The sequence below is a fragment of the Sturnus vulgaris genome, chromosome 21 (genome assembly GCF_052056855.1).
Source record: "Sturnus vulgaris isolate bStuVul1 chromosome 21, bStuVul1.hap1, whole genome shotgun sequence".
NCBI lineage: Eukaryota > Metazoa > Chordata > Aves > Passeriformes > Sturnidae > Sturnus > Sturnus vulgaris.
This window is the reverse complement of record NC_142263.1, coordinates 2512013-2538112: the sequence shown is the minus strand read 5'-3', so window position 1 is coordinate 2538112 and position 26100 is coordinate 2512013. Positions and strand designations below refer to the sequence as shown.

Below are 26100 nucleotides of genomic sequence, written 5' to 3'. Positions count from 1 at the left end.
CAGAAGCAGGTAGCAGCATGTGGATGTCTGCCTATACAAAGCCCTTTTTATTCATTCACCCAAATCTTCTGTATAAAGCAGATCAAGTAATGATGGAGGTGACAACAGAGACTTTTTGTCCAAGGAGATGCTTCAGTAGGTGACAAAGGGTCTGTCAGCTCAGGAGTGACTGCTGAAATGATAATTTGATGATTTGGAGTGTAACTAACTGGGCAATGCCCTCTCTTGGCAGCTGGTGTGAGGATGGTGTACCCGGCGTGCTTCGTGCTGGTCCCTCAGACAGACATCCCTGCTCCCAGCTCCGTGGGGGCTCCCCACTGCTCCACTGCCTGCCTGGGGGTCCACCAAGTGCCTGCTTCCACCAGGGACCCTGCCATGTCCTCTGTCACCCTGACTCCACCCACGTCCCCGGAGGAAGTTCAGACAGGTGGGAAGGAATTGGCTTCTGCACGAGGGAATCGTTTCCATGGCTTCTCCTTCAAGCACAGCAGTGTTTGCAGGGAGTTCAGGTGCTCTGTGTGCAGCTGGCTTGGTAGGAAAAAATCACATTTCTTTAGTGCTAAGTTTGTTGTAGTAAAACTGATGTCACTAGCTGTGGGCAAAATGAGCTCAAATTCTGCTGTAAGCTGCTGGAATGAGAGCTGCTGTTGTACTTGGTGTTGTTACCAGTACTTTAGATTGCTCTGAGGGAGTTTTTGGGGATTTTTTTCCCTCTGTGGGCATGTCTGTGTTCTGACACAGCCCCATAACCCCCGTTGTGCCCTCATTAGTCATTAGTGAAAGGTGATGTTTTCTCCCAGTCCAGGAAGATTTGCTGCAGTTAAGTTTCCAGTTTCTCTGTGCCCTCTGTCCTGGGTGTGATCTGTGGTTATGGGAGCTGATTTAGGTCACAGCAGGTGAGGCTCACTGATAGTTTCAGGTGACTTACATAAGTTTTATTGTGCAGAAGAGGTTTTATTTCTTTTTTCCTTCCATGATCTTCTGTTTCCCAAGCCTGACCCTTTTTTTGAATCATAATGTTGGCTTTGCTCAAGTTGTTTTCTATTTCAGGTCTCTTTCCTCAAAGATAAAGAATATCCAGCCCCTTACAACATAAACATATATGGTGCTTTTTAAAATCTCCCATAATAATTTGCTACTATTCCTAGATTTTCTGTGTGTTATTATTTCCTAACACTGAGTCAAGAAGATACTTTTTTTCCTGTGGTGATTGAATTGGAGTGGTAGACACTGCATTGTCTCACTGCCTGAGTCTGTTTCCTCTGGTGCTGCTTTTCAGTTGATGCTCAGTCTGCCCAGAAATGGGTGAAGTTTTCCTCGGTTTCAGATGGATTTATCTCAGACAGTACCAGCCATCACGGTGGTAAAATCCCCAGAAAACTGGCCAACCAAGTGGTGGACAGAGTCTGGCAAGAGTGCAACATGAACAGAGCACAGAACAAGTATGTACTCATCCTCTGATCCAGAAATACCAATATTTTGTGTGCTCCTTGTAGCAATTAGTTCTGTTAAAGCTGCTGTGACTGCTGGTGAAATGTACTTTACTCTTCTAATAAACCATTTCTAAAGAAGTTCATTTTTTCCCTTAACTATTTAGGAATGACTTACTTAGTTCTCAGTTTAATATGTCAGGAAAAGGCTATTTATCCTTTCTTTGCTGAATCCCTTGCCACCAAACTGCTCTTGAGCTTTGCCAGAAGATAAGAGAAGAACATATGTTGCTCCCAAATAACTCTCCTGGTATTGAATCCTAGGAGGAAGTATTCTGCTACATCAAATGGCTTGTGTGAGGAGGAGACAGCTGACAAGGTGGCATCCTGGGATTTTGTTGAAGCCACACAGAGGACAAATTGCAATTGTTCAAGGTACAGCACTTGGCAGAGGCACAGCCCAGAGATGTTTGCTGGGGCTGAAGTGCTCAGGAGAGGCTCCTGATCACTCCTGCAGGAGTCATTAAGCTGTAGCTGCTTGGAGGAAAGCTGGAACAAAATTTGTATCTCCTCTCCTAAATGTCATTGGAGGTCTTGAAATTCTGCCCAAGGAGTTAATGCAGAGGTTGGAATCGAGTGAATTGGCTGAGGGGACAATTCTTGATCCTGGGGCTGGAATTCCATGTGGATATGGGCAGAACCATCTCATGGGCAGCTTTCTCAGGAATGAGAAGGGAATGCTATTTTTTTTAGGACTTAAGCAGCTCTTTGTGGCATTAGCCTTGAAGGGAGAAAGCTGTTAATCATGAGCTTGGTGAATAGGAATAAAACCCCCAGACCTGCTCTCTGGGAAGGGTGGCATTCCATGGGTGGCTGTGTGGGAAACTGCTCCTCTGGGAGGGGAGGCCAGTGTGTGTTTTTTATATCAGCTGGGGAAAAAAGGGATCAAAACAGAGGGCAAAAGATCTGAGATTAAATATATATATATATAACACAGCCTTTTTCGAGGCTGCAATGCCACAGACTGTTAATACAGGTATTTAAAATAAATGGAAACATTAATTTCATAGAATTCTCAATTTCTGTACTTATGGAAGAATATTAATCTTTAGGTGACTGAAGTGTTGCAATAGGTTTAAACACTTTCTCTGATTTAAATGTTACACTGATTACCTTGCAGTGAATATTGGTATCTTAGGAAAAAATTACTGTCTGGAGGATGTAGCACTTTGAGAGAAATGCATTTTTTAAACTCCTTTATTGAAATGGTTGGTTAAAGTTCTGTGGAAATACTTGTGTCCTGAGAAGAGCTGGGATGTGGAGGAGGATTAAATGTTCTTTTCAAGGAGAATTTAGCTATGATAGCACTAGTTAAGAGCAAACCAATCAATTAACTATGTGAGGTGTGTATTAGAAATATGCAGTTGCCCAAAGAGAAATTGCAAAGACCTAAACCCCCTTATTATTCCATGTGTTTTGAATTCTAAGTGGAGAAACAACATGTGGATGTGTGTGAGAGTTTAAAGTAAAAATAGATTTTGATACCTCTTACCTTTTATCCTTGCCTAATCCTGTTTTTTCAATACAAGTGCTTCTTAACTTTGCTAATGGAAGAGTGGCAAAGAACTGCCAGGCTCTGAGGATGTACGTGCAGTTCAATGGCTTAATCATAAACATTTCACTCTACACTTCAGTATTTCATGTGCCTCATTCTGTCAGATGATCCTGAAAGTTGGCATCTTGAACTTGCAGATGAAGTGTTTCAGCTCAAGTGCATTTACACTGAGCAGACCCAACTGTATTAATGCAGTTGAGACACCGCGTTTTTCTTTTCCCCACTCTTGCTAAATTTGTAAGTTAACAGCTACAAAAGCCTTGTAATAGCTTGGAAATAGCTTTTGTAGGAGTGAGCTTGGCTTCTTGGTTCTTGGTGTTAATTTTCCAGTCCTTAACCCAGCGAGGCTTGGGCAGCTCTCTTGGCTGGTATGAGTGTTTGAATTCCAGAAGCCATTCACTAATTCTTACGTTGTTCTACTGATTCATCAGTGCTGGCACTAGTTAAAAGTGATGAGGTATTCATGTGACAATCTATTTCTGCTAAAGCTGTTATAAAATACTGTCTTAATTCTGAGGACTATTTGTGTGTTTGGCTCAGAGGCCAGATGTAACAATTTTTGAAATGGTATTCCAAAATCATACAGTCTCAGATTCTGGTCAGAAAGAAGAGGCAGCTTCACTTCGGAGCAGTTTCAGTTTCAGACGTCTCTCATGGGCTGTTTAATGGCCTAGAAACAGGTTCTTATCTAGTGAAAAAGAACACCATAGACATATTTGAAAGATTAATGTGGACTCTTTTTCCCTGTATTAATTCTGCAGGCACAAAAATCTCAAACCAAGAAATTCAGGTCAACAGGGGCAGGCCCCACCTGTGGGCCCCCAGCAGCCGGCGGCTCCGAAGCACAAGACAAATGAGAAGCAAGACAAAGGGGATAAGCCACAGAAACGCCCTTTGACTCCTTTTCATCATCGCGTATCTATCAGTGATGATGTTGCCATGGAGGCAGATTCAGCGAGTCAGAGGCTGGTGATGACTGCACCAGACAGCCAAGTGAGGTTTGCCAATATCCGAACTAGCGACGGAGCCAAGGCCCCTGCGCTGCACGGGGCCGAGCTGGCAAACTCGCCGCAGCCGCCGCCGCTCAGCCCCCACCCCTGCGACAGCACCGACGACGGGGTGCCCAAAGCTCCCTCCACGCCCCAGAGCCAACATTTCTACCAGATGCCAACACCAGACCCCCTGGTCCCCACAAAAGCGATGGAAGACAGGCTCGATGGTTTGTCACAGCCTTTCCCGGCCGCCTTCCCCGAGGTTATAGAGCCCACCGTGTACGTCGGCACTGCCGTGAATTTGGAGGAGGACGAAGCTGACACCACTTGGAAGTATTATAAAGTTCCAAAGAAAAAGGATGTGGAGTTCTTACCGCCCCAGCTTCCAAATGATAAGTTGAGAGATGATCCAGTAATACCTGCTGGACAGGAAAATGTAACATCAGTTACAGAGTAAGTGGTGCTTGATCCTGGAGTAACAACACGAGCAGTGAGGGAACAGGAGAGCCAAAGGCAGGAGTTTCTCAGTATAAGGAGCAGTAATGCTGAGGGTGTGAGCACAGCTCTGGGTACAAGAAGTTAATCCTTGGGAAATGGGAGCACAAAGCACAGTCAGACCTGTAGCAAGACTTTACTCTTTTTCTCATTTTAACTCTGATTTAGCTGACAGCAATGATATTTATTTTTATACTATAAAATTAATCTGCAGCCAAATGATACCTGTTTGGGACTTAAGTCCCTTCCTTCCCCACCCCTCCATCAAAAAAAAAAAAAAAAGAAATAACTTTTTCACTTTAGTATTTGCTTTCTTCATTATTTGAAGAAAATAGGGATGGTTTCAGCTGCAGAGATCCTGTTAAAGTTTCTTCTCTCATTTCTGCTCTTGTCTTCACTTAGAAGAGCTGATATGACAAGCCCCAGCTTGTAAAACATTCTGCTCTGCTTGTTTCCATTGGGATAAAGGAATTGGTCACTTTGGATACCATTTTATGTTTTAATAAATTTTGGAGCTTAGGGCTACTGGAGCAAATAAAACTCTGGTGGTTTTAGTGTTAAAACTTAGATCTGAGCTCTGTTTTACTGCAGATTGAGGCAAGATGAATTTGCTTTACCAGTATAAACCCCCCGAGAAAGATCACCACCCCCAAATCCCCAAAGCACGAGAACAAAAGCCCCTTGGCCCTGTGGGCCGTGTCCCTGTGCTGATGGAGAGAGTGAGCAGGAATTGCTCCTGTCATCCCTGTGTCACAACACTTCCCTGTGAGGACACAGCACTGCAAAAGGACAGCCCTGGGAAGCAACAGGTGCTGACAGGGCTGTTAATAACAGGCACAGCTTAACAGGATTGGGACTTGCAGGCAGAGGTGACAAACTTGGGCTCGGGGCTGTGATCGAGGAATTCAGGACTGAACCCAGAGCTGCCTCTGTCCATGCACTTGTGTTGATTAGTTTTGGTGCAAATTTTCTTTTTCCTGTTCAGGTAAAAGGAGACTCTTGCTGTGATCAGTATCAAATTATTGAGAGCTTTGGGTTTTATTTTAGGAGCTGGGGTGGTGAATTTGGGGTGGAGGAGCAGCTACTCACAAGACAGAAGCTTGGAATTGGTTTTTGTCCTGTTGGGAAGCCACTGGTGGCAGCACTGGAATGGCTGTGGAGGAAAGCTGGGAGAAGAGAAGGAGTAAATGTGGTGCAAGCTGGGAGAAGAGAAGGAGTAAATGTGGTGCAAGCTGGGAGAAGAGAAGGAGTAAATGTGGTGCAAGCTGGGAGAAGAGAAGGAGTAAATGTGGTGTAGCTGTTGCTCTGTGCTCACACACAGTTTCAAACATTCTTTGTGGTCATTGTTTAAGAAACTCTTTCAAGATATGCATTTAAAGGATTTTTTAGTGTCTTTTTTTCCTTTGCCTTGAATTCACTTCAACCACGTAGATAAGGAGAGAAGTTTCTTATTTTTTTTGTTCAAGACATGGTCTTTCCTAGTTTGATTTGACAACTTACAAAAAGCTTTAGGATATCTGTCTGTTAACTTGTCTTCCTCTGTGCTGGTCAAAAATACAGCAAAGGTGTTTAATTCTCCATTCCTAGAAAGTAGTTTCCATTTCTTTTTTTGCCCCCCCCCCTTTTTTTTTCCATTTCCTGATGGCAATTTTTGCAGGGTTTAGAAAACTGGTTTTTTGAGCATGAAGAGCAGCATGGATGGATTTGCTGTTGTTGTTGGCTCTGAGGTGTTTTTTAGGACAGTTTGTTTCTAGGAAGTGTCTTTGACAAAGTCAAACTTTTCTATAATTAATGTGCAGGAACTTCTGATCTTGTTTGAGGGAGCACCTTCCTCACCTGGTGCCTTTTGTATGTTGGGATACAGAAAATAAAGCTGGTTCAGGGGCACATCTACAGCTCATAATCACAACAGTTTTTTCCTTACCAATATCTTTCTTTTCCTAGTGCAATGTTACATTTGTGAAACCAATACTCCTGAGAGAAAACCTTAATTTCTATGTACTTACCAGCTCCAGTTTTGGTTCAGAATGCTAACAAAAGAAAAATGCTGATAAAGGCAAATGTGGTTTGATTTTTCTCATTAGTGAATTAGTTACTGGTGTGGTGCAAGCTTCATTTATATTGATCTGTGTGATATAAATGCCTCCTGAGCACAGTGGCATTTGTGTGCTTTACTTGTGATTATTACTTGGGCTTTTTTTTGGGAATGCTGTGAGTAATTCTTTAGCCTGGTGAGTTTTCTTTTAGTAGATGTGGAGAGTTGAATCCATTAGTGCCTTATAATAAATGACAGCCATGACCTGGGATAAATTACTAATCTTTATGTGAATTGACAGTGCTTGAGGAAAGAGGGGCAGGATGAATCACAGGGCTGGATCTGATGTGTGGAAGGAGGTGATATTAAATGAGTAATGATTTCATCTTCATCCCCAAAAGTTTTCTGAAGCTGGGGTGTGAAGGAAGGAAGTCAGAAGAAGAGGTTGTTCTTGTAAAGGCTGTGTGATAGCAGAAATAATTCCATGTAATAAATGCTAAATAAATGATTTTGTCATTTTTATTTTTCTTCTGTTCAGATTAATGGTGCAATGTAGGAAACCTTTGAAGGTTTCAGATGAACTGGTGCAACAGTATCAGAGTAAAAACCAATATTTAACAGCTGTAGCAACGGAAGCTGACCAGGAACCTGAAATCGATCCTTATGCCTTTGTGGATGGAGATGTGGAATTCCTATTTCCTGACAGCAAAAAGGACAGGCAGAACATTGAGAGGGAAGTGGGGAAGAAACACAAGGTGAGTAAAGGAGTGAGGCTACAAATCAGTGATGAGATTAAAACAGATTGCCTTAGGCACTGGATAGAATTTAAATCCTTCTTTGTGTATTTAGAAGCAAATTAAAAAACAAATTATATTCTAGCAGAAATGATCAATGAAATTAAGCAGCATGTCTCTAACGGCACCTAATTTTTTTTTTTTGCACACTGGTGGTGCCATTGCATCAGGGTTTATGAGGAAAAAGCTGCTGGATCTGTCTGGATCAGTGGCCTCCCTGTGGAAATAGGTGCTGGCAGGTGCCTGGGGAGAGAGGAAAGACAAGGCCAGTGCTTTGTTCATGAGTGGAAAGGTCTGGGGGTAGGTGAGGTGAGCCCTGACTCGTTCCATGGCCACTGAATTGCAATTTTTATTCTTTTTTTGTGCTTTAGTGCTGCTACATGAGACTTGTACTTTAAAGCAAAAGGGCACCTACAGAAAAGGAGAAAATATAACTGCACTGGGGGCTTATCTGTGAAATAAATTTGCTTATTAGAATTACTTATGAGTGGATGCATTCCATTCAGGAATTGGTACAGTTAATGTGTAGCATCTCATAGCAAAGGTTTTTCCTTGAGGAGTTGTGGCAAGAATCCACGACTTGCTTTGTAAATTTATCCCCAAGACAAACCCTGTGTTGGCAGCCCGAGCTCTGCTCCCCCTCTGAGCCAGCAGCAGCCCCCAGCCTGTCCCTGCTGAGCTCACAGGGTAATGAGAACCTGATCCTTCTCCAGGGACAGAATTCCCACAGGGACATCAAATACCTCCCACCCCACCCATTAATTAAAGCAAACTTTTCTCTCCTTTTTTGATAGGCTGAGGATGGGACATCCAGTGTTGCAGTTCTGTCCCACGAAGGAGAGGATGCAATGTCTCTGTTTAGTCCATCTGTCAAGCAAGGTAAAGAGGCTTTTCTTTCTCTCTATTTGAATTGTGTTATATTAATGGTGTCTTGAGTAGTCAGGAGGTTCTAAAAGGCTGCTAAGTTTTGTGTTTTGTGGTTTGTATTTCCCTTCAGTCTGCTTGGAACATTTCTTTGCTGCACCTTGCAAACAAATGTTGGCTATAAAACCCAAATGCTCTAAAATGGAAGGGCCCTCACCTCTGTGTCAGATGGATGAGTGGAACCAAGGACATCTCACCCTCTTGGTTTCCTTTCCCCCAGCCGTGGGAAGAGCTCTTGAATGAAGTTTTTAATGCAGATTTTGTGCTGCTGGTCTCTCTCCACAGACGCCCAGCGCTTGGCTGCCCACGCCCGCACTGCCTCCACCAGCCTGTTCCACGAGACCGACCTGGTGGTGTCCTACACTGACCTGGACAATCTCTTCAATTCTGATGAAGATGAACTCACAGTAAGTCATGTGCAAAAAAGCCCTGGCAAGTGAGTGACAGCCAAAAAACCAGCAAGGAGCAACTCTTGTCTTTCTGTGGTTTTGGGTTTGTTTTTTTTTTTTAATGGTTTTTGTAGGAGAGGTTGCAAAACATTCACACAGACAAGAGCTGTGGCCCCTCAGTGGCAAACGGACTGTTCTGCTTGACTCATGCAGGCAGATTTTTGATGCAAACAACCTTTTGATCTTACTTCCTTGCAATCCCCACGATGTGTGCTGCCTGAACATACCTTTAGTTTGAGTTGTACAGATTCAGCAGGTCCTAGTGTGTTCTTTTCCTGTGGTCTGGGCTCTGGTCAACTGCTTCATCAAGGTAATACTGAAACGAAGCAGCAACTTCTGAAAGAGAAAAGGCATCTGAACACTGGACATTCTGCCAAAGAAGCTGCTTCTCTGCAGCAGCTTGACTTGGAACAGTTTCTCTTGCAGTTTCTGATGGCTCTGAATCCATTATCTTTCTAGTTTCTGTTTCAATACTGTTTGTAATCAGTTGTCTTTTCTGAACTGTACTTTGCTCCATGCTTAATCCCAAATCCCCTTACCCAGACAAAATGCCCATCACCTTTAATGGGAGCTGGAGCTGAGTAAGGGCTGAAGGATCTTAACAGCCATCAAAGATCATCAGTGTGTAAAAGAAGTGTTTGCTCTTAAACATGAACACTTACATTCTGTAGACATCTGAACTGTTTATAGATGCTAAAATATCTCTTAATCTTTTACTTTTGACAGTTTTTTCTTTCCTGTATTTCTTGTTGCAGGATTTGTGTTTGTCTTTTCCTGTGGTAACACCTGTGATGTTAATGTGGCTCTGGGAGTGTTATGGTTTGTTCTGGTAGACTGTGGGCAGCCCTAATTTAGCTTCTTTTACTGTCTGTTAACAGGCTGAGGGTTATTTTGTAACAGATTTTTGGATTCAATAACATTGTGACCTGTTGGGAGAGGTTCTCTGGGTTCCAAGAATTAAGAACAAGTGTAAGCCCAACCTTAGGCTTCTGAGCTATTTTAATTTTTCTAAATATTATACAATGTCTCAGCTTTGTATGTGCAGGTGAGATTTCTTATTAGAAGGAAACATGAACGTGTGTTTATGTCTGAAGTGATTTTGTGACAATATTTCTTTCTTAGCCTGGATCTAAACGAACAGTGAATGGCACTGATGACAAATCCAACTGCAAAGAGGCAAAAACAGGAAATCTAGACCCACTGTCATGCATAAGTAAGATTTCTTTGTGTTTTCTTTTTGCCTAAAGAGAATATTAGCTCTAAACATTTGACTCTAATATGTGCTGTGGCAATTTGGAAGTGTACCCTTCATTTTCCTTTGTGAAATTTTGGGACTCAGGAAAGACTTCAGAAAGTTTTCATGCTCTAAAGTCTGCTTCTGATCTGAAATTAGGCACTGCAGATCTCCATAAAATGTATCCAACTCCCCCTTCACTGGAACAACATATTATGGGGTTTTCTCCAATGAACATGAACAATAAGGAGTATGGCAGCATGGACACTACACTTGGAGGAACAGTGCTGGAAGGGAATAGCTCTACTGTGGGAGCTCAGTTCAGAATTGAAGTAGATGAGGGTTTCTGCAGCCCCAAGCCTGCTGAAATCAAGGTAGGTAGTGCTGGCAGCCCTGGACAATGCTTGTGATGATTATTGATCAGTTCATTACTTAAATCTGAATAGGAATTGGGGGAGATTAAGTACAATTTGTAACTTGTCCTGCATTATTTTTGGGGGAGATAATACACTTTGTAGTAAATATGTGATTTTTAACCACCTAAACCTAAAAGAGTAATACCTGACCTTTCAGTCATTGCAGTTCACTGAGGTTTGTTTTGGTGCATTGTGAATATTGTGTGTACACATCTCAGCTTCCTCTTGCAGCTGTGTCAGGATTTTGGGTTAAAGAGCTGCTGCTTGAACTCGGTCCTGTTTTTTGGAGAAGCATTTAATTGCTGCAGTGATCTCATTTACACACTAATGTTCTCCCATGTCTGCCTTCCAGGATTATTCTTATGTTTATAAACCTGAGAACTGTCAAGCTTTAGTGGGATGTTCCATGTTTGCACCCCTGAAGACTCTTCCCAGCCAGTGTCTTCCTCCCATCAAGCTGCCCGAGGAGTGCATTTACCGCCAGAGCTGGGCTGTGGGAAAGCTGGACCTGCTTCCTCCAGGCCCTGCCATGCCTTTCATCAAAGATGGGTACGACCCTGGGGGCTTCAGCTTTGTGAGCTGCTCACTTTGCCACCCCTAAATATTTGAATTTTGTCAGTCAGTAATGGGAGTATTTGTATATACTCTTGTGTTTATACAACTGACAAGAGCCTTTAAAAACATCCTCCTGGCTAAACCTACTGCAGGAGGCTCTTCTCAAAGAGCTTCTTAACTGTACATACATTTTATTTGTTGTCTCCTTTAAAGGTTTCTTGGGGAAGCTTAATGGTGCAAGTCCAGGTTTAATAAGTAATGAAGATGGTAACAATCAAGATAAATGTAAACTTGGGACTTTGTTTTTGCAGTGGTGTAGTCAGTGCTGGAAGGGCTTAGTAGGTGGTGCTGCTGTTTCTTAAATTATTTTCTTAAGTAGCAGTAAACTCAGCTGTGCTGGGAGTAGGACAACATTTCCTGTGCTGTGTGACTGGGCCTGGCCACAGCAGAACTGCAGGGGACATTTCTGTACCCTGCATTTGGTAGGGGTGGTCTTGCTGCCAGCTCTTCTTGAGGAAAAGATTTTTTTCTTTTTCTCCTCTGCATTAGTAGCTGGTAGAAATGGATTAGGGAGCAAGGAGGTGCTATGTATTTCTTGATAAGATTATATGGATATTAAATCTTGGAATAAATACTGATGTTGCTTCTGTTACTCATTAGCAATGTGTTTCCAGGTCTCATTAGCTTTACAAGCCCTTGGAAATGCTCAGGTGCTTAGGAAAGAAAATGTTAAACCTTTCCAGGTGATGCTTTCCTCATGGATTCAGCTGAATCTGCTGTCAATAGACCTGGTCTATTTTCTTAGTGTGTGTCAACACAACATGTAAATAAAACATGAATGAAAAAGGTGTCCTTTAGACTCCATACAACCACAGAATTTATAATTTATTCTGACCACACTTGTTTCCTGGGAGCTTTGTGCAAAGGAAAAGACCAAAGGAGCCAGGGAGAGATTTTTTAGCGGTGCTGTCAGTGGGAGTCCTGCAAAGTCATTTAGAACAAATGTTCTTGAAGTTCCTTAGGGAACGAAAATCTTGCTGTGGATTATGAAAGACTAGCTTAAAAAAAGCACATATTAATTAGTAAGGTCCTTCTTTAGAAATCTGAGTCTTAAACTTCAAACCCAGTCTGTTGTGTACTTAAAGCCTTTCCTTCTCTTGTGGCTGCCGGCAGTGATGGGAGCACCATGGACCAGGAGTACGGCCCTGCCTACACCCCCCAGACCCACACTCCGTTTGGGATGCCCCCCAGCAGCGCCCCACCCAGCAACAGCGGCGCTGGAATCCTCCCTTCTCCTTCCACCCCTCGCTTCCCAACCCCCAGAACGCCAAGGACTCCCCGCACGCCCCGCGGAGCCGGCGGGCCTGCGAGTGCCCAGGGCTCAGTGAAATACGAGAACTCCGATTTGTACTCCCCAGCTTCCACACCCTCCACGTGCCGGCCCCTGAACTCGGTGGAGCCTGCCACAGTGCCTTCCATCCCCGAGGCACACAGCCTGTATGTGAATCTCATCCTCTCCGAGTCCGTCATGAACCTCTTCAAAGACTGCAACTTCGACAGCTGCTGCATTTGTGTTTGCAATATGAACATCAAAGGTGCTGATGTTGGAGTTTACATTCCTGATCCAACACAAGAGGCCCAGTATAGGTGTACCTGTGGTTTCAGTGCTGTTATGAATAGAAAATTTGGCAACAGTTCCGGGCTGTTTCTTGAAGATGAGCTGGATATTCTGGGGCGAAACACGGAGTGTGGCAAGGAAGCAGAAAAACGCTTTGAAGCTCTCAGAGCTACTTCCATTGAACACGGCAGTGGAGGGCTGAAAGAACCCGAGAAACTGCCTGATGACTTGATACTGTTGCTGCAGGATCAATGCACCAACCTGTTCTCACCCTTTGGAGCTGCAGACCAAGACTCCATGGCCAAAGTTGGTGCTGTCAGCAACCTGGTACGTGTAGAAGAAAGGGATTGTTGCAATGACTGCTACTTAGCCTTGGAACATGGACGGCAGTTCATGGACAATATGTCAGGAGGGAAAGTTGATGAAGCACTTGTGAAAACTACTTGCTTGCACCACTGGTCAAAAAGAAATGGTAAATATTGAAAACAGCTTATTTTCTACTTGTCCACCTGTTTTGGGTTTTTGTTTTCGAAGGGTCTTTTCTTGTGGTTTTCCTTTGTGGATTCTGAAGGCTGTTTTTGCCACCTGTGTGCTCGTACAGACCTCTGGTTGCTGATGTTCAGAATAACCAGCCCTTCTCTGTCCTGTGCTGATCACCGAGCAGAGTAAGGCCTTGGCTGCCCTCAGTTGTAAATTCCCAATATATGTCTGAAGTGTAACATGAGCCCACTGTCAGTGTCCACAGCACTTCACCGGGGTTTATCCTTTAAAGAGCTTTTGGTGAGTGGCTCTACAGAGGCTCTGGAATGATTGATGCCTGTAGGAAGTGCAGGGGGTTCGAGTGGTGACCGTATTGTCAAGGCCACTGTGGCAGAATTAAACAACAGCTCTGATTCAGTTGGCTTCCCCCCTTCTTCAAGGAGGAGCTGGGGGGCACTAGGTTAATGGCACATGTGGCAAAAAAAGCAGTATTGTAGCCTTCACTGCATGTTGGTCTGCCAGAAATCCTTGGATTTTTCCTTTGAGGGCCTGACTAATGATGCAGTGTCTGCTGGAATACCCTTCATTGTGTGTGTTTGCTTACTGTTCTCTAATAGAATTTTCAAGTGGCAACTCTTAACAGGGTTAGGGTGAAAGATAAAGTTATGAATCACAGGTAGTTGTAAGTGAAGATGAGGAGGAATCCTGGGAGAACACAGCCAGGTCCCTGTGCCTCACTGGGAGATTAACTTGGAAAGCCCAGACTGTAAATAAATTGATGTTTTCAGGCACACAGGAGAAGACTCCGTGTTTGGACACAAAGATGTAAAAATACTTTAAAACAGAAGACTTGGAAATTGTAGCCATGCCAAATTTTGTATCAGCTTTTCATTCTAAAGCCCTGTACCTGAAATGGCCCAGTGGTGGCTCTGGATAGAATGGGCTGAGTCTGCTCGAGGCTTCCCTGATTTCTCTGAAATGAGCACTGGGTGGCAGCCTGCCAATCTGCCTTTGTTGGGAGGGACAATCTGGGAGTTTCAGGCTTCTATAACTTGTTTGGGGTTGTTTTTATTTGTTTTGTTTTTATTTTAGGGTGTTTTCCCTTAGTTTAAGTCATAAGATGGGGGGGTAAAAATTCTAGAGGAAAAACACGATTAAGAAAAAAAATCAATCCGTGTATTTTATCAGGGGAAGAGGGAGAACTGTAAAAGAGAACTGTAAATCTGTGTATGCTCCACTTGCTATATCCCAGCCTTTGGGTGGCCTGCAGGTGTTTTTTATTTTTTCGAGGAGAATGTTTATTTACAATGGAGGTGGTTTGGGGCCGCGGCTGTGGTGCAGCTGCCCTGAGCACGTTTGTGTCCCCGCAGTGGTGGATGTGAGCATGCAGTGTTCCCAGGACATCCTGCGCATGCTGCTCTCGCTGCAGCCCGTGCTGCAGGACGCCATCCAGAAGAAGAGAACAGTGAGGTCCTGGGGCGTGCAGGGACCCCTCACCTGGCAGCAGTTCCACAAGATGGCCGGGAGAGGCTCCTACGGTAACAGCTCCACGGGATTCTGCTCCGGGGCATCCCCGTCCTCTGCTCCAGCCACACCAACTCGGTGCCTGTTGGAATTCTGAGCAGCACTTGACCTTTCTTTAAACTAACGAGAGCTTATTAGACAGAGGAGAATTGTTCTCTTTAGAAAAACAGAAAATATTTATATTTCTTAAAATAGGCAATGAATTAAAGATGTGCATTTAAAATTTACAACTTCAGTCGCACTGTTTGTGTGCACCTGACATTCACCCAAATTGCAAAGATGGGTTTAGAGTTAAAAACAGAGTGACTGCTCAAGTTTTTATACTCAAAATTTTTCCATTCACCCCATTTTAATTACTCTAAAGATAGGGAGTTAAAAATACTGATTTTGAAATGCTTGACACAGTGTGCTTTATTGCTCAGTACTGTCAGAACTGTGTTCAAGATCTGGTTATTCTTGTCTTTGATAAATGTTTGGCGTGGCCAACACGTGATGCATTTACAGATAGAAGGTGAATTTTGTGCACTCACGATTTGATGACTTCATTAGCATATGAGATTGATTTACCACTGTGTTACAAGAGTGACCTTTCACCAGCAGATCTTTTGTAGCTATATTTAGAACGTGGCAATACATTATACATTTACAGTACATGTAAATGCATGTTCTTAAGTTTGGTTCCTTCTCTGGCCCTTCACCCATCTGCTTAGAATATTTATTTTCCCTGCCTTTGGTCCCTGAGTGGGAAAAGGTTTCCTGGACAGTGCAGGTCTGTTCCTGCTTGCCTGTATACTGATAGAAATATAAAACACTGGAACTTCTTCCTGAGGTCCTGAGATATTTTAAATGAAAACAATCAGCTGATGGGTTGGATCCTACACTTTGGATCTGTAAAATGAGAACTATTCCATTGATAGCCAGTGCTCCTTCCTGTGAGATGCTGGGAACACCAGAGGCTGTTCTATTCATGTTTCCTTGAAGTTAATTTTAAGCTTTCTGCTTAAAAACATGCCTTGCTTTTCCAGGAACGGATGAGTCCCCAGAACCACTGCCAATCCCAACATTTTTGTTGGGATACGATTACGATTTCCTGGTGCTGTCTCCATTTGCATTGCCCTACTGGGAGAGGCTGATGCTGGAACCTTACGGATCTCAGCGAGACGTTGCTTACGTTGTGGTGTGCCCGGAGAACGAGGCTCTGCTCAACGGAGCCAAAAGCTTCTTTAGGGATCTGACTGCAATTTACGAGGTACAGCATTTGTGGCAGTTTGCAGTGAAATGGATTTGGGGGAAGGCTGTTTCTAATACGTGCTCATAAGGATTTATCGGGCTTGTCGGAGCTGATAGCGACGCCTGCTCAGAATGCTATCTGGGAAAGCTGCTGCCAGGGATTTTAGGAATGGGCACTTGGAAGATAAGGGCTGCTCGTGTGCTCGCTGCCCGCTCCTTTCAGTGTTCGCCGTTTCCCATCCGGTAAACGCCACCCGCTGGCAAAGCTCTGCATTGCCGCGTTAATTGTGTTACCTCCCTTTAATTAATTAATTACATGCTTGTATTGCTTGGATCGAATGAAGATTAGAGTAGATTATTATCAACCTGGTTTTCTTGCATTTAGGAAAATGCTGGCGATAACCCATAAAATTACTATTCAGCATTTCCTACTGGTGCAATTCTAGAGCTAAAATAAACTGTAAATCAACTGAGAGTTCTCTGCCTTTCTGTGATATATCCTTTGTGATATTTAACAGCTTTTAAAGCTTTTGTTTACCTTTGCAGTCCTGCAGGCTTGGTCAGCACAGACCTATCTGTAAGTTACTGCCTGATGGGATCATGAGGGTTGGACCTACAGCCTCCAAGAAGCTCTCAGAGAAGTTGGTCACAGAGTGGTTCTCACAGACAGCCAATGCCAACAACGATGCATTCTCCAAACTCAAACTCTACGCTCAAGTTTGCAGATATGAGCTGGGTATGACCTTTATTTAATGTTCCTTATTTCATACAATTGCCACTTATTCCTTTGCAATGGAGAATCGGGGATCATGGCTTATTGTCTTGCTGATTGGGGCAGTTTTCTGGTTTTAAACTGTATTTGAATATGTGCTGAAATGGCCTCCTACCAAGCAGCAGTGCCTTTAGGGAATGGCAGCGTGGCTGCCTGACAGGGACTTTGGTTTCTTCTTTTATTGGTGACTTGGATTCTGAAGCAGTGATTTCCTGCCATTCAACACGTCTGAAAAAAAGTTATATTAAAAACAGATTACTTGATATTTCTGAAAGGCTCTTATGAAAATAGAATTTGAAAATTTAGTATAGGTATTTTAATTGGAAAGGTGATGCTCAAGGTTTGCTCTGTTTTGTTGAAACTGTAGACTTCCATAGGTCATATAAGCATTGAAACAGCTGCAATATCAAATTTATGCTTTTTTTTTTTCCCCCCTGCTTTTAGGTCCTTATCTTGCTTCTCAGCCTTTGGACAATTCTCTACTTTCCCAAACAAACCTGGTCCCTCCCTGCAGCCAGGCAGCCTCTGCTCTGCCCCCCGTGGCAGCCCCTGCTGCCAATCCCAACACTCCGGCCTCGGCTCCCGCAGCTCCCACCAGCAGCAGCATCACAGTGACCTCCAGCAGTGCCATGTCCTCTGCAGCCACTACAGCCAACTCCACCCTGACCACCACTGCCCCATCCTCCTCCTCTGCCAGCCTGGGCAGTGGCATTCCGACGAGCAAGCCTTCCTCATTCCCACCTTTCAGCAATATGAACAATACCACTCCTGCCTCCCTGCCTGCCCAGGCTGCACCAGTCCCAAATGGGCAAACTGGGGGGCAGCAGCAACAGCCAACACTGCAAACAGCAGGGATGTCTGGAGACACGGCTGCAGCACCTGCACAGCCCCATCCAGAGGTTTCTGAAAGGTAGGGAGCTGTCATCACACCTTCAGCTGGAAAATGTGAACTTATGAGTGCACTTTTACCCCTTCAATAAAAATCCTGTATTTATTTTCACCAAGCTGCTTTTAAGGGAGAATGAGAGTTCAGTTGTGGTGGAGATGAACCTCTTGGTTCCAGTTGTAGCTGCAGTTCTAACTGAATCTCAGTGTCTGCTCCGGTACAAAAATAAACTTCCTTTTTTTTTCTTCTCTCTCTAAAGAGAGAAAATTCACCAAACTACTCACTTCAATATTTTAAAGGGCTGGGGAAGGAGGGGGAGATAGATAATTGGCACCATCTTAGAGTTCTATTTTCTATAATCAAAGTTAGAGTGGTGAAGACAGCTCTTACTATAGATATTCTTGTTCCCCAGTTAAGCAATAGTTGAGCTGTTGAGCTGCTGTAATAAAAAAGGCTAAAGGAAAGAAAATGGATTCAGAGTTGCTGATAAGCTCCTATAAAAAAAATTACTTTAAAAGACTGTTTCTTACACCACAGTTCACTCAAAAGTATTTCAGATTAATAATTGACAATTTGATCTAGTTTTGAGGTAAAACCAAATCTTTATAAAACTCAGCTGTTTGTAACCGGTTTCAAAATTTCATTTCCAGCACTATGGATCGTGATAAAGTTGGAGTCCCCACAGATGGAGATTCACATGCTATCACCTATCCACCTGCAATTGTAGTTTACATCATTGATCCTTTCACATATGAAAAAAAGGATGAGAGCAGCAGCTCATCCAGTCTGTGGACACTTGGACTTCTGCGCTGCTTCCTGGAGATGGTTCAGGTTCTTCCTCCCAACATCAAGAACATCATTTCTGTGCAGGTGAGCCAACAGAAACAAACAGAGCATCCCTGGCTTTGGCTGTGTTTAGGGGGCAGGAACGCCCTCAAGGTGGAAGTTTCATTTCCTTCACAAACATTATTTAGAGTTCTCCAGCTGTTCAATCATTAGGTTATAGTTTTTAGAGCAGTTTGGGTGCTGTTAACCAAAGTTGAATCCTGTTTGTTGTACATTCCAAACTCCTCAGTTTTATCTCAGAGGAAATGCAGTGCCCACTCCAATGCTGAGTGAAGTACTGGTCCTGTGCTGGATTCTGCAGCCTGACCCTGCTGGGCTGTAAGCAGAGCTCCTTCCAGCAGCAGCTCCAGGACCAGTTACAGAGGGCAGCTGTTTAGGGGAATCATTAAGATTCTCTTCTAAACAAATTATTTTTTCTCCTGAAGAAAATTTCAATGAGAATAATTTCTTTAAGCCCCACAGGGCTTAAAGAAAAGCAGGAAGAAATTTGACTGCAAAATAAAATTCAACAAGCAGTGTACCAAATATTGTGTCAGGAGCCATTTAATCTATTGATAAAACAATGATTGATTTTTTTTTTTCCTCTCCCGTTCTAGATTGTCCCATGTCAGTACCTGCTCCAGCCTGTGAAACACGAGGACCGGCAGATTTACACTCAGCATTTAAAATCTTTGGCATTTTCAGCTTTCACTCAGTGTCGGAGACCTCTCCCAACTTCCACCAACGTGAAAACATTAACTGGCTTTGGCCCAGGTTTAGCCATGGAAACTGCTCTGAGGAGCCCTGATGTGAGTATTGTTAATGAGATTGTGGAATTGTCCAGCTCAGAGGAAGGTCCCTGCTTATCAACCAACCATCTTTAATGTTAGGAATCATTTCTTCCCTAAACTTCATTGTCTGTTCTGTCATCTTTCTAGAGACCCGAGTGTATTCGACTCTACACCCCTCCTTTTATACTGGCTCCAGTAAAAGACAAACAAACAGAGCTGGGAGAAACCTTTGGAGAAGCTGGCCAGAAGTATAATGTGCTTTTTGTGGGCTACTGTTTGTCTCATGATCAGAGGTGGCTGCTTGCATCCTGTACAGACCTCTATGGAGAGCAGTTAGAAACTTGCATAATTAATATTGATGTACCAAACAGGTAAGAACCAAACTTTAATTCATTTTTAACAAGTATATTTTCTTTCATTCCCCTGAAGAATTACATTTGGTTTGATGCTGTAAGAATAACTGCCTTTTGTAGACTTGCTGTGTTGCAAAAGTGGCTAAAGCAGATGAATATTTTCCCTATTATGTGCATATTGTTTTGAGTTAAATTTCTAGAAGAGGATAGCTTAGTTTCATGTGATTCTTGGGTGTTACTTTGTGTGTGTTCATACTTCCCCATCTCACTAATGTCAGTTTTAGAATGTGATTAATTAAAAAAACCCAACCCCCCTGAAGCTGCAGCTCATGGACTGCAATACCAATGCTCTTGGGTCATGTAAATGTTCAGGCTAATACAAAAAAGTTCTAAATGTGGCATTAAAAACTTGTTGCAGGTGGGTTTTAGGTTTGTTTTCCCTTCTTTCTTGCTTGTAGAGCTCGCAGGAAAAAGGGCTCTGCCCGCAGACTTGGTCTCCAGAAACTCTGGGAATGGTGCCTGGGACTTGTGCAGATGAGCTCTTTGCCATGGAGAGTTGTCATAGGCCGCTTGGGAAGAATAGGACATGGGGAATTAAAAGGTAACAGCAGCATTTTTTTCTAAGAGTCTAAAGCTTGATCTAAAGCTTTAATTTTTCAGTAATATCAAGTGTGTGCACCCCTGTTTCTGGAAGAAAACCTCAGTAATGAGATTTCCTTTCCCAGACTGGAGCTGTTTGCTGAGCCGCCGGAACCTGCAGTCCCTGAGCAAGAGGCTGAAGGACATGTGCAGGATGTGTGGCATCTCTGCTGCAGACTCCCCCAGCATTCTCAGTGCTTGCTTGGTGGCCATGGAACCCCAGGGATCCTTCATTATTATGCCAGGTATTTAGGAAACTCTTTCTCTTTCTGGCACGAGAACTAACAGTTGAGGCTTTACAAAACTAAGGGAATGTTTGATTTGTCTCCCAAAGATTCCGTGTCCACGGGCTCCGTGTTCGGGCGCAGCACCACTCTGAACATGCAAACATCTCAGCTGAACACGCCCCAGGACACCTCCTGCACCCACATCCTGGTGTTCCCCACCTCTGCATCTGTGCAAGTGGCATCATCCACTTACACCACTGAGAACCTGGATCTGGCCTTTAACACAAACAATGGTTTGTACTCTGGATTTGTTCTTGCCTTCTAAAAAACCCCTTGTCATTCCCCCTATCATAAGTATAAACTGTTCATTCTAAGGAACCATTTCCATTTCTGTGGAAAATCACTTTATTTCTGAATGTTTTGTCATATCCTGCTCATAGTGAAATTGTAGGAATTCACTGGTCTTGTTCTTTTTCTAGATGGAGCAGATGGAATGGGAATCTTTGACTTGTTAGACACTGGAGATGATCTTGATCCTGATATTATAAATATTCTTCCTGCATCTCCTGGTGGATCCCCTGTGCATTCTCCAGGGTCCCACTACCCCCATGGAGGTGATATGGGCAAGGTAATTATTGGAGTAAATACAGTTTTGTGTGTGTGTGTTTTGTCTGTGTTTTTTCCATCTGTTTATTTCCTTTGGTGGAATGAAAGGTTTTAGATCACCTGAATATTGGATTGTGATGTCATGCATGGATATTTCCAAATGTTTTGTGTTTCAGAAGCTACAGATAATTTCTATTAAATTTGTCCTCTCCTAATCCAAAACCATTGCCTGTTGTATTCCAGGGTCAAGGCACAGATCGATTGCTTTCCACAGAATCTCATGATGAAGTAACAAATATACTGCAGCAGCCACTGGCCCTCGGTTATTTTGTGTCAACTGCCAAAGCAGGTCCATTGCCTGACTGGTTTTGGTCAGCGTGTCCTCAAGCACAAAATCAGTGTCCCTTGTTTCTTAAGGTACTGTCCTGGTAGAGACTTGAGCAGCCTGAGGGATCTGAGGGTGAAAACTGTTCTGGTTAAACCAAAGTCAGTGCATGTGTCTGGGGATAGCTCTCCTTTGCTTCAGGAAAGGCCAGGTGTTCAGTTTTTGAGATTTGGCTGTTTGAAAGGTTCTGCCTTGCTCATGGGATCTTCCTGGTAGTCTGGACTCTTTCTTTTCCTGGCTTTATTCTCCAGGATTTTGTAAGAACAGGTTTGAGTTCCTGGACAGAGCTCTGGCTAAGGCTGGGACTGGTGGCAGAGAGGGAGGTACCTGAGTACAGTATAATAACTCAGTTGCACTGGGTAAAATAAGGAATAAATGAATCTGTTCTGTATTGCACAAAGCATAAAAGCTGTTTTTTGCACGTTGGCTTTGCCAAATTACAGTCACTGTATCACCTGTCTGAGTGTTGTCTGGGCTCCTTATCTCCTTATGGCACAGCCAAGACACATTCCCACATTTAAGGCTGTACACTGGTATACAGAGAAACTTTCTGTATTAACAAATCAGCATCTCTAATACTGTGCTTTGTTTTCTAATGATCCAGGTAGATCTTGTGCAGCCTTGTTTGTGTCTGGATTAGCAGTTCCTCTTGGTCTAAGCTCAGTTGTGGCTTTGGTATAGGATATTATTTTGAAGAGAGGATTTATTATTTATGCTAAGCAGCTCTAGATATGAAATATAAATAGACCGGGCCTATAGAAAGCAACTGAACTTCCAAGTGGTACTAGACATCTTGGGCCACTTGAGTTGCTTTTTTAACAATCACTTAATGTAGAAAAGGGATTTAAAAAAAACCCTAATAAATGTTTTGCCACTAGCACTGTGATTTTAGCAGAGATCTGTGTGAGAGAATAGAAATATTCTGCTAATTCCTAAACTTGGCCTAAGGATAAGATTTGTTTTGGCTTGTGTGTCAGACAGAGAGGGGGACTGCAAGCTACAACAATGTGGGGGAAGGAAATATGGTGTAGTTGATCAGGTAATAACTTCTGGCTTCCTTCTTCCTTCCTCAGGCCTCTTTGCACCTCCACGTGCCTTCAGTGCAATCAGACGAGCTACTCCACAGTAAACACTCCCATCCACTTGATTCTAATCAAACTTCTGATGTGCTCAGGTATTTATCATTGGTCACTTGCAAAAATACCGTGCATTTAATTTTTAATGCTGCTGCAGTGAAGCTGCATGTTTGTTTTTCCTGCAGTTAGTTTTTTTTTTTCCCTCTGTGCAGCTGATACCCTTAGTGCAGATAAATGGCTGTGCTTTAAGTGATTGTCACAGAGCAGTGGGATTTAAACCAAACATCTCTAAGCCCTTCTTTAACTAATCAGTCTTTGAAAGTGTTTGAAAAACAATGAATTCCTCAAACTAGAAGAGAGTTTGGGGTCTAGCAGAAAAGACAGAAATAGTTAAGCCAGAATATGGCACAGCAATCTTGTGGAAAATCTGAAGTGCTGAAGGACAGGAGCCCAGACCTGTGTAAACATGGGGCACTAATTTAGAATACATCAGATTATTTTTCTTTATCTGTATTTTTTTTTATGTGAACCTCTTGGTATGAATTAAGAATAGACAATTACAATGAGAGTTTTCCACCAAAAGCAAGCTTAGCTCTGAACTGCTGTGATAATTTGGAAGACATGTTATTTCTGAATGTTGGCAAACCTATTTTATGTTTTTGATGCCAAAGAAGCTGGATTCTTGTAAATCAGGGCTGTAAAATCCTGGTGAGAAAATGTGTTGGCCTGACAGAAGGCTGTTTTTGTTTTTCAGGTTTGTTCTGGAACAGTACAATGCACTCTCCTGGCTAACCTGTGATCCTGCAACCCAGGACAGACGGTCATGTCTCCCAATTCATTTTGTGGTGCTGAATCAGTTGTATAACTTTATCATGAATATGCTGTGATCTTCATCTGAATTTTGCAAGACAAAAATGAGGAAAAGGGATATTTCACTGCAGGACTAAGTTATAATTCTTCTCAGTGCAAGTTGTTTGTGATGGGGTATGAATCTTGTTACTTCCAGCAAATATTGTTTTGACTTGTGAGAGGGGCACCCATCAGCCCTGCTGTCTTCGAGTCACTGACTATGGGGGACGCTTCAGAATGATGATCAGAAAGTGTATTATAACATTTTTAGTAGCAAAATTAACCATTTTTCCCCAGCCACAGTATTTGTGAAGAGTAATGAGCCATAGTACCCAGTCATGGTTAATGAATTTTAAAAGCATGGAGATGAGAAGAAACATGAGGAACAATTAAGTTTCAACCTATGGCTTCAGAACATCAAGATGTTCTTGTATTGGATTATAGTACTTAGTATTCAAAAATGCCTGCATCTCTTATTTATTGTAAGTTTTTAAATGTATAAATTGTCTTATATTTCTTAACCTCTTTTATAAAAATTTTCCTAGAAGGTTTATACTGCCTTCTTGCTTTAAAGCAATTGGTCTAAAATATATGTAATCGTCTTAATTAAAAGTTGCAGTAGGTTGCTTTTAGAGTATTATTTTTTTGTAAGGGGTGGGTGGGGACAGTAAATTTGTATTGTCTTGATGTACAGTTTAATGGGGATAGAGGGGTTAATGTCCATACCATTGTGTGTGGGGGATTTACAGCTAAGCTGTAGTTGCAGAGTACATGTACAGTAATGAAGTTCACTGTGTTTATATAAATTGAAAAGGTACCGGGTCTTACAGCATTTTATATCACACCTTTACAGAGTAACAATGGCAATATATAAGTGATATTGTAGGTGGTTTAACTTGTAGTGAGAATAACATGAATAAACTCTTCAATTGAAGTTTGTGTTATGGTTCAGGGCTGTGGCTAGATTCTCAGATCCACTTCCAGGACACAAGTTTTAATATCACAAGAATCTCTCTTGTGCATTGTTGCTCCCTGGATATTCTTGGCACTGTGCTCACTGCATTGTTTGCTTCCATTTTTGTGATAAAATGAGGAACACACAGAAAACTCTGACCTTATCCAAAGTCTCCTGCCAGGCTGAAATTTAGCCCAGCTCTAGCCATTTTACAAATGCAAAAATAGTCAATCTTGACTTTAAGATTGGTGTGTGTTTAACTAAAATGTGGTGTAAATAGATTCTCAGTGAATTCTGGTATTCAGATTTTCTTCCACTAGTGAAAAAAAAAACAAAAACAAACAGCACGAAACCCTGAACATTTTCCTTTTCCATGTATTTTTGGCACTGTGGTGAAGGTCCCAAATATCAGTGCATGGCCTTCCCCATATCCCATTTTCAGGCTCTGGCTGGGGCATGTGCCAAGGAGGCTTTGCCCTCCCCAAGGAAGGGACTGACAAACCACAAGGCTTTCCTAAACGTCTCCCTCTATCTACAGTCATCATTTTTTCTCAGTAGTTTCCTTCCTTTTTCCTAGCACATGCCAAATGTCTGGTGCTGTTCTAAAATAGCCCCTACGGGTGCTGAAGAGCAGCTGCAGATGCTTTTTCTGGGTTCCTTATCTGACTGCCAGATGAAAAACTGAACTCCTGCAGTGCTCCTGGGAGCCTGTCACCATAACCCAAGTCCTGGGTCTTAATATTGTCTGTCTCGCTGGTTTAAACCTGTAAAGGAGCAAGTTTCAAGATCCATTTGTGCTTTTCTGCTGTTAACCCTCTTCAAGGAAGAATTTGCTTGCATTTACCAAACTTACTGTGTTCATGAAAATCTCGTTTCGTAAATGCAAAAGACCTGCCTGAGGTGATTTTTTTTTTTCGTATGAAGTCTCACTGAATCGTGTACATACAATATTAGCAACTTTTTTTGGTTTTGTATAAAGAAGTTGTACAATTGGTGATGAGAATTTTCAGTCATTTCTTCAGAACAACATGAGTGCAATCAGAAGTTAGCATATTTTGATAAATAGAGTTAAAAACTGGGTCTGTCCATGACTTTATCTCGGTAATGCACCGCAGATTAAACGGCACATTATTGTCTTACAGAAGGTTTTTTTTCATTTGGTTGGCATTTTTGAAGTGGAGAAGTGCTCCTAAAACTGGAATTTTCCAAGTGTATGTTCTTTTTTTTTTGTTTTTTTTTTTTTTGAGCTTTGTTGCTAAGTGGTCATTTCTAACCCTGGCTCAGTTAACCAAGTTCCAAGGGCTGGGTTTTGGTGTGGCTTTGTTTAGTGTTCAATCTGACTTGTTTTCCTAAAGGTAAGTGAATCAGCTGCCTGAACGTTGGTGTAACTGTGTTCTGTTACCTGGACCAGCCTTCCCTGTGAAACTCCTCCTGTGAAAGCTGCCAGTATCCCACTCCTCCCCCCCATCAAATGCAATTAAAGTAAAATATAATATTATAACCACTATAAAAGATTAAAAGGGCCATTTCTGGAGTGATAGTCACAGCCAGCAATGTGCATATCAAACCTGCCAGCACCACGGAGCCAACTACTATATTGGGCATACTTTTTTTGTTAGCTACTGTCATTTAACTATTTTAAGTGCACATAATAGCTGGTTTATAAATAAAATTGTCACAATCCAATAACTCGAGGTTGTTTAGCAAGTACAAGCTTAAACAGTTGAAAATTTCAGCTGCAGCTTTTCAAAATGGCCTTGCAAGAAAATGTTGTTCCTGTCAGTGCTTTAAGTAGCTGTGGAGGTTTATCTCTTCCAGTGAAAGAAGAAGCAGAGATTCTTCCGTTCCTATTAAGAAGACATATTTTAACCCAGATATTTCTGCATTTAAGCCTTTTAGTCACCTTTGACTCACTACTTTTGAATTAGGTTACTGAAGACCCTGT

The 26100-nt window shown here is 42.6% G+C and overlaps 1 protein-coding gene across 1 annotated transcript in view; it reads left to right on the top strand.

Annotated features, from left to right (window-relative positions):
* The window catches only part of MED13 (mediator complex subunit 13), a 52326-nt gene extending 27030 nt beyond the window's left edge, over positions 1 to 25296 (top strand). The window contains exons 6-30 of the mRNA XM_014881143.2: positions 233 to 427; positions 1280 to 1442; positions 1755 to 1865; positions 3807 to 4490; positions 7106 to 7322; positions 8156 to 8240; positions 8571 to 8692; positions 9857 to 9947; positions 10128 to 10342; positions 10737 to 10933; positions 12113 to 13029; positions 14408 to 14575; positions 15587 to 15810; positions 16338 to 16527; positions 17008 to 17473; positions 18100 to 18319; positions 18892 to 19083; positions 19213 to 19436; positions 19877 to 20019; positions 20144 to 20302; positions 20392 to 20577; positions 20764 to 20912; positions 21134 to 21307; positions 22349 to 22449; positions 23106 to 25296. Coding sequence (XP_014736629.2) covers positions 233 to 427; positions 1280 to 1442; positions 1755 to 1865; positions 3807 to 4490; positions 7106 to 7322; positions 8156 to 8240; positions 8571 to 8692; positions 9857 to 9947; positions 10128 to 10342; positions 10737 to 10933; positions 12113 to 13029; positions 14408 to 14575; positions 15587 to 15810; positions 16338 to 16527; positions 17008 to 17473; positions 18100 to 18319; positions 18892 to 19083; positions 19213 to 19436; positions 19877 to 20019; positions 20144 to 20302; positions 20392 to 20577; positions 20764 to 20912; positions 21134 to 21307; positions 22349 to 22449; positions 23106 to 23238 — 5726 coding nt within the window. The 3' untranslated portion in view covers positions 23239 to 25296. The remainder of the gene's footprint in view (positions 1 to 232; positions 428 to 1279; positions 1443 to 1754; positions 1866 to 3806; positions 4491 to 7105; positions 7323 to 8155; positions 8241 to 8570; positions 8693 to 9856; positions 9948 to 10127; positions 10343 to 10736; positions 10934 to 12112; positions 13030 to 14407; positions 14576 to 15586; positions 15811 to 16337; positions 16528 to 17007; positions 17474 to 18099; positions 18320 to 18891; positions 19084 to 19212; positions 19437 to 19876; positions 20020 to 20143; positions 20303 to 20391; positions 20578 to 20763; positions 20913 to 21133; positions 21308 to 22348; positions 22450 to 23105) is intronic.
* The last annotated feature ends 804 nt before the right edge of the window (positions 25297 to 26100 follow it).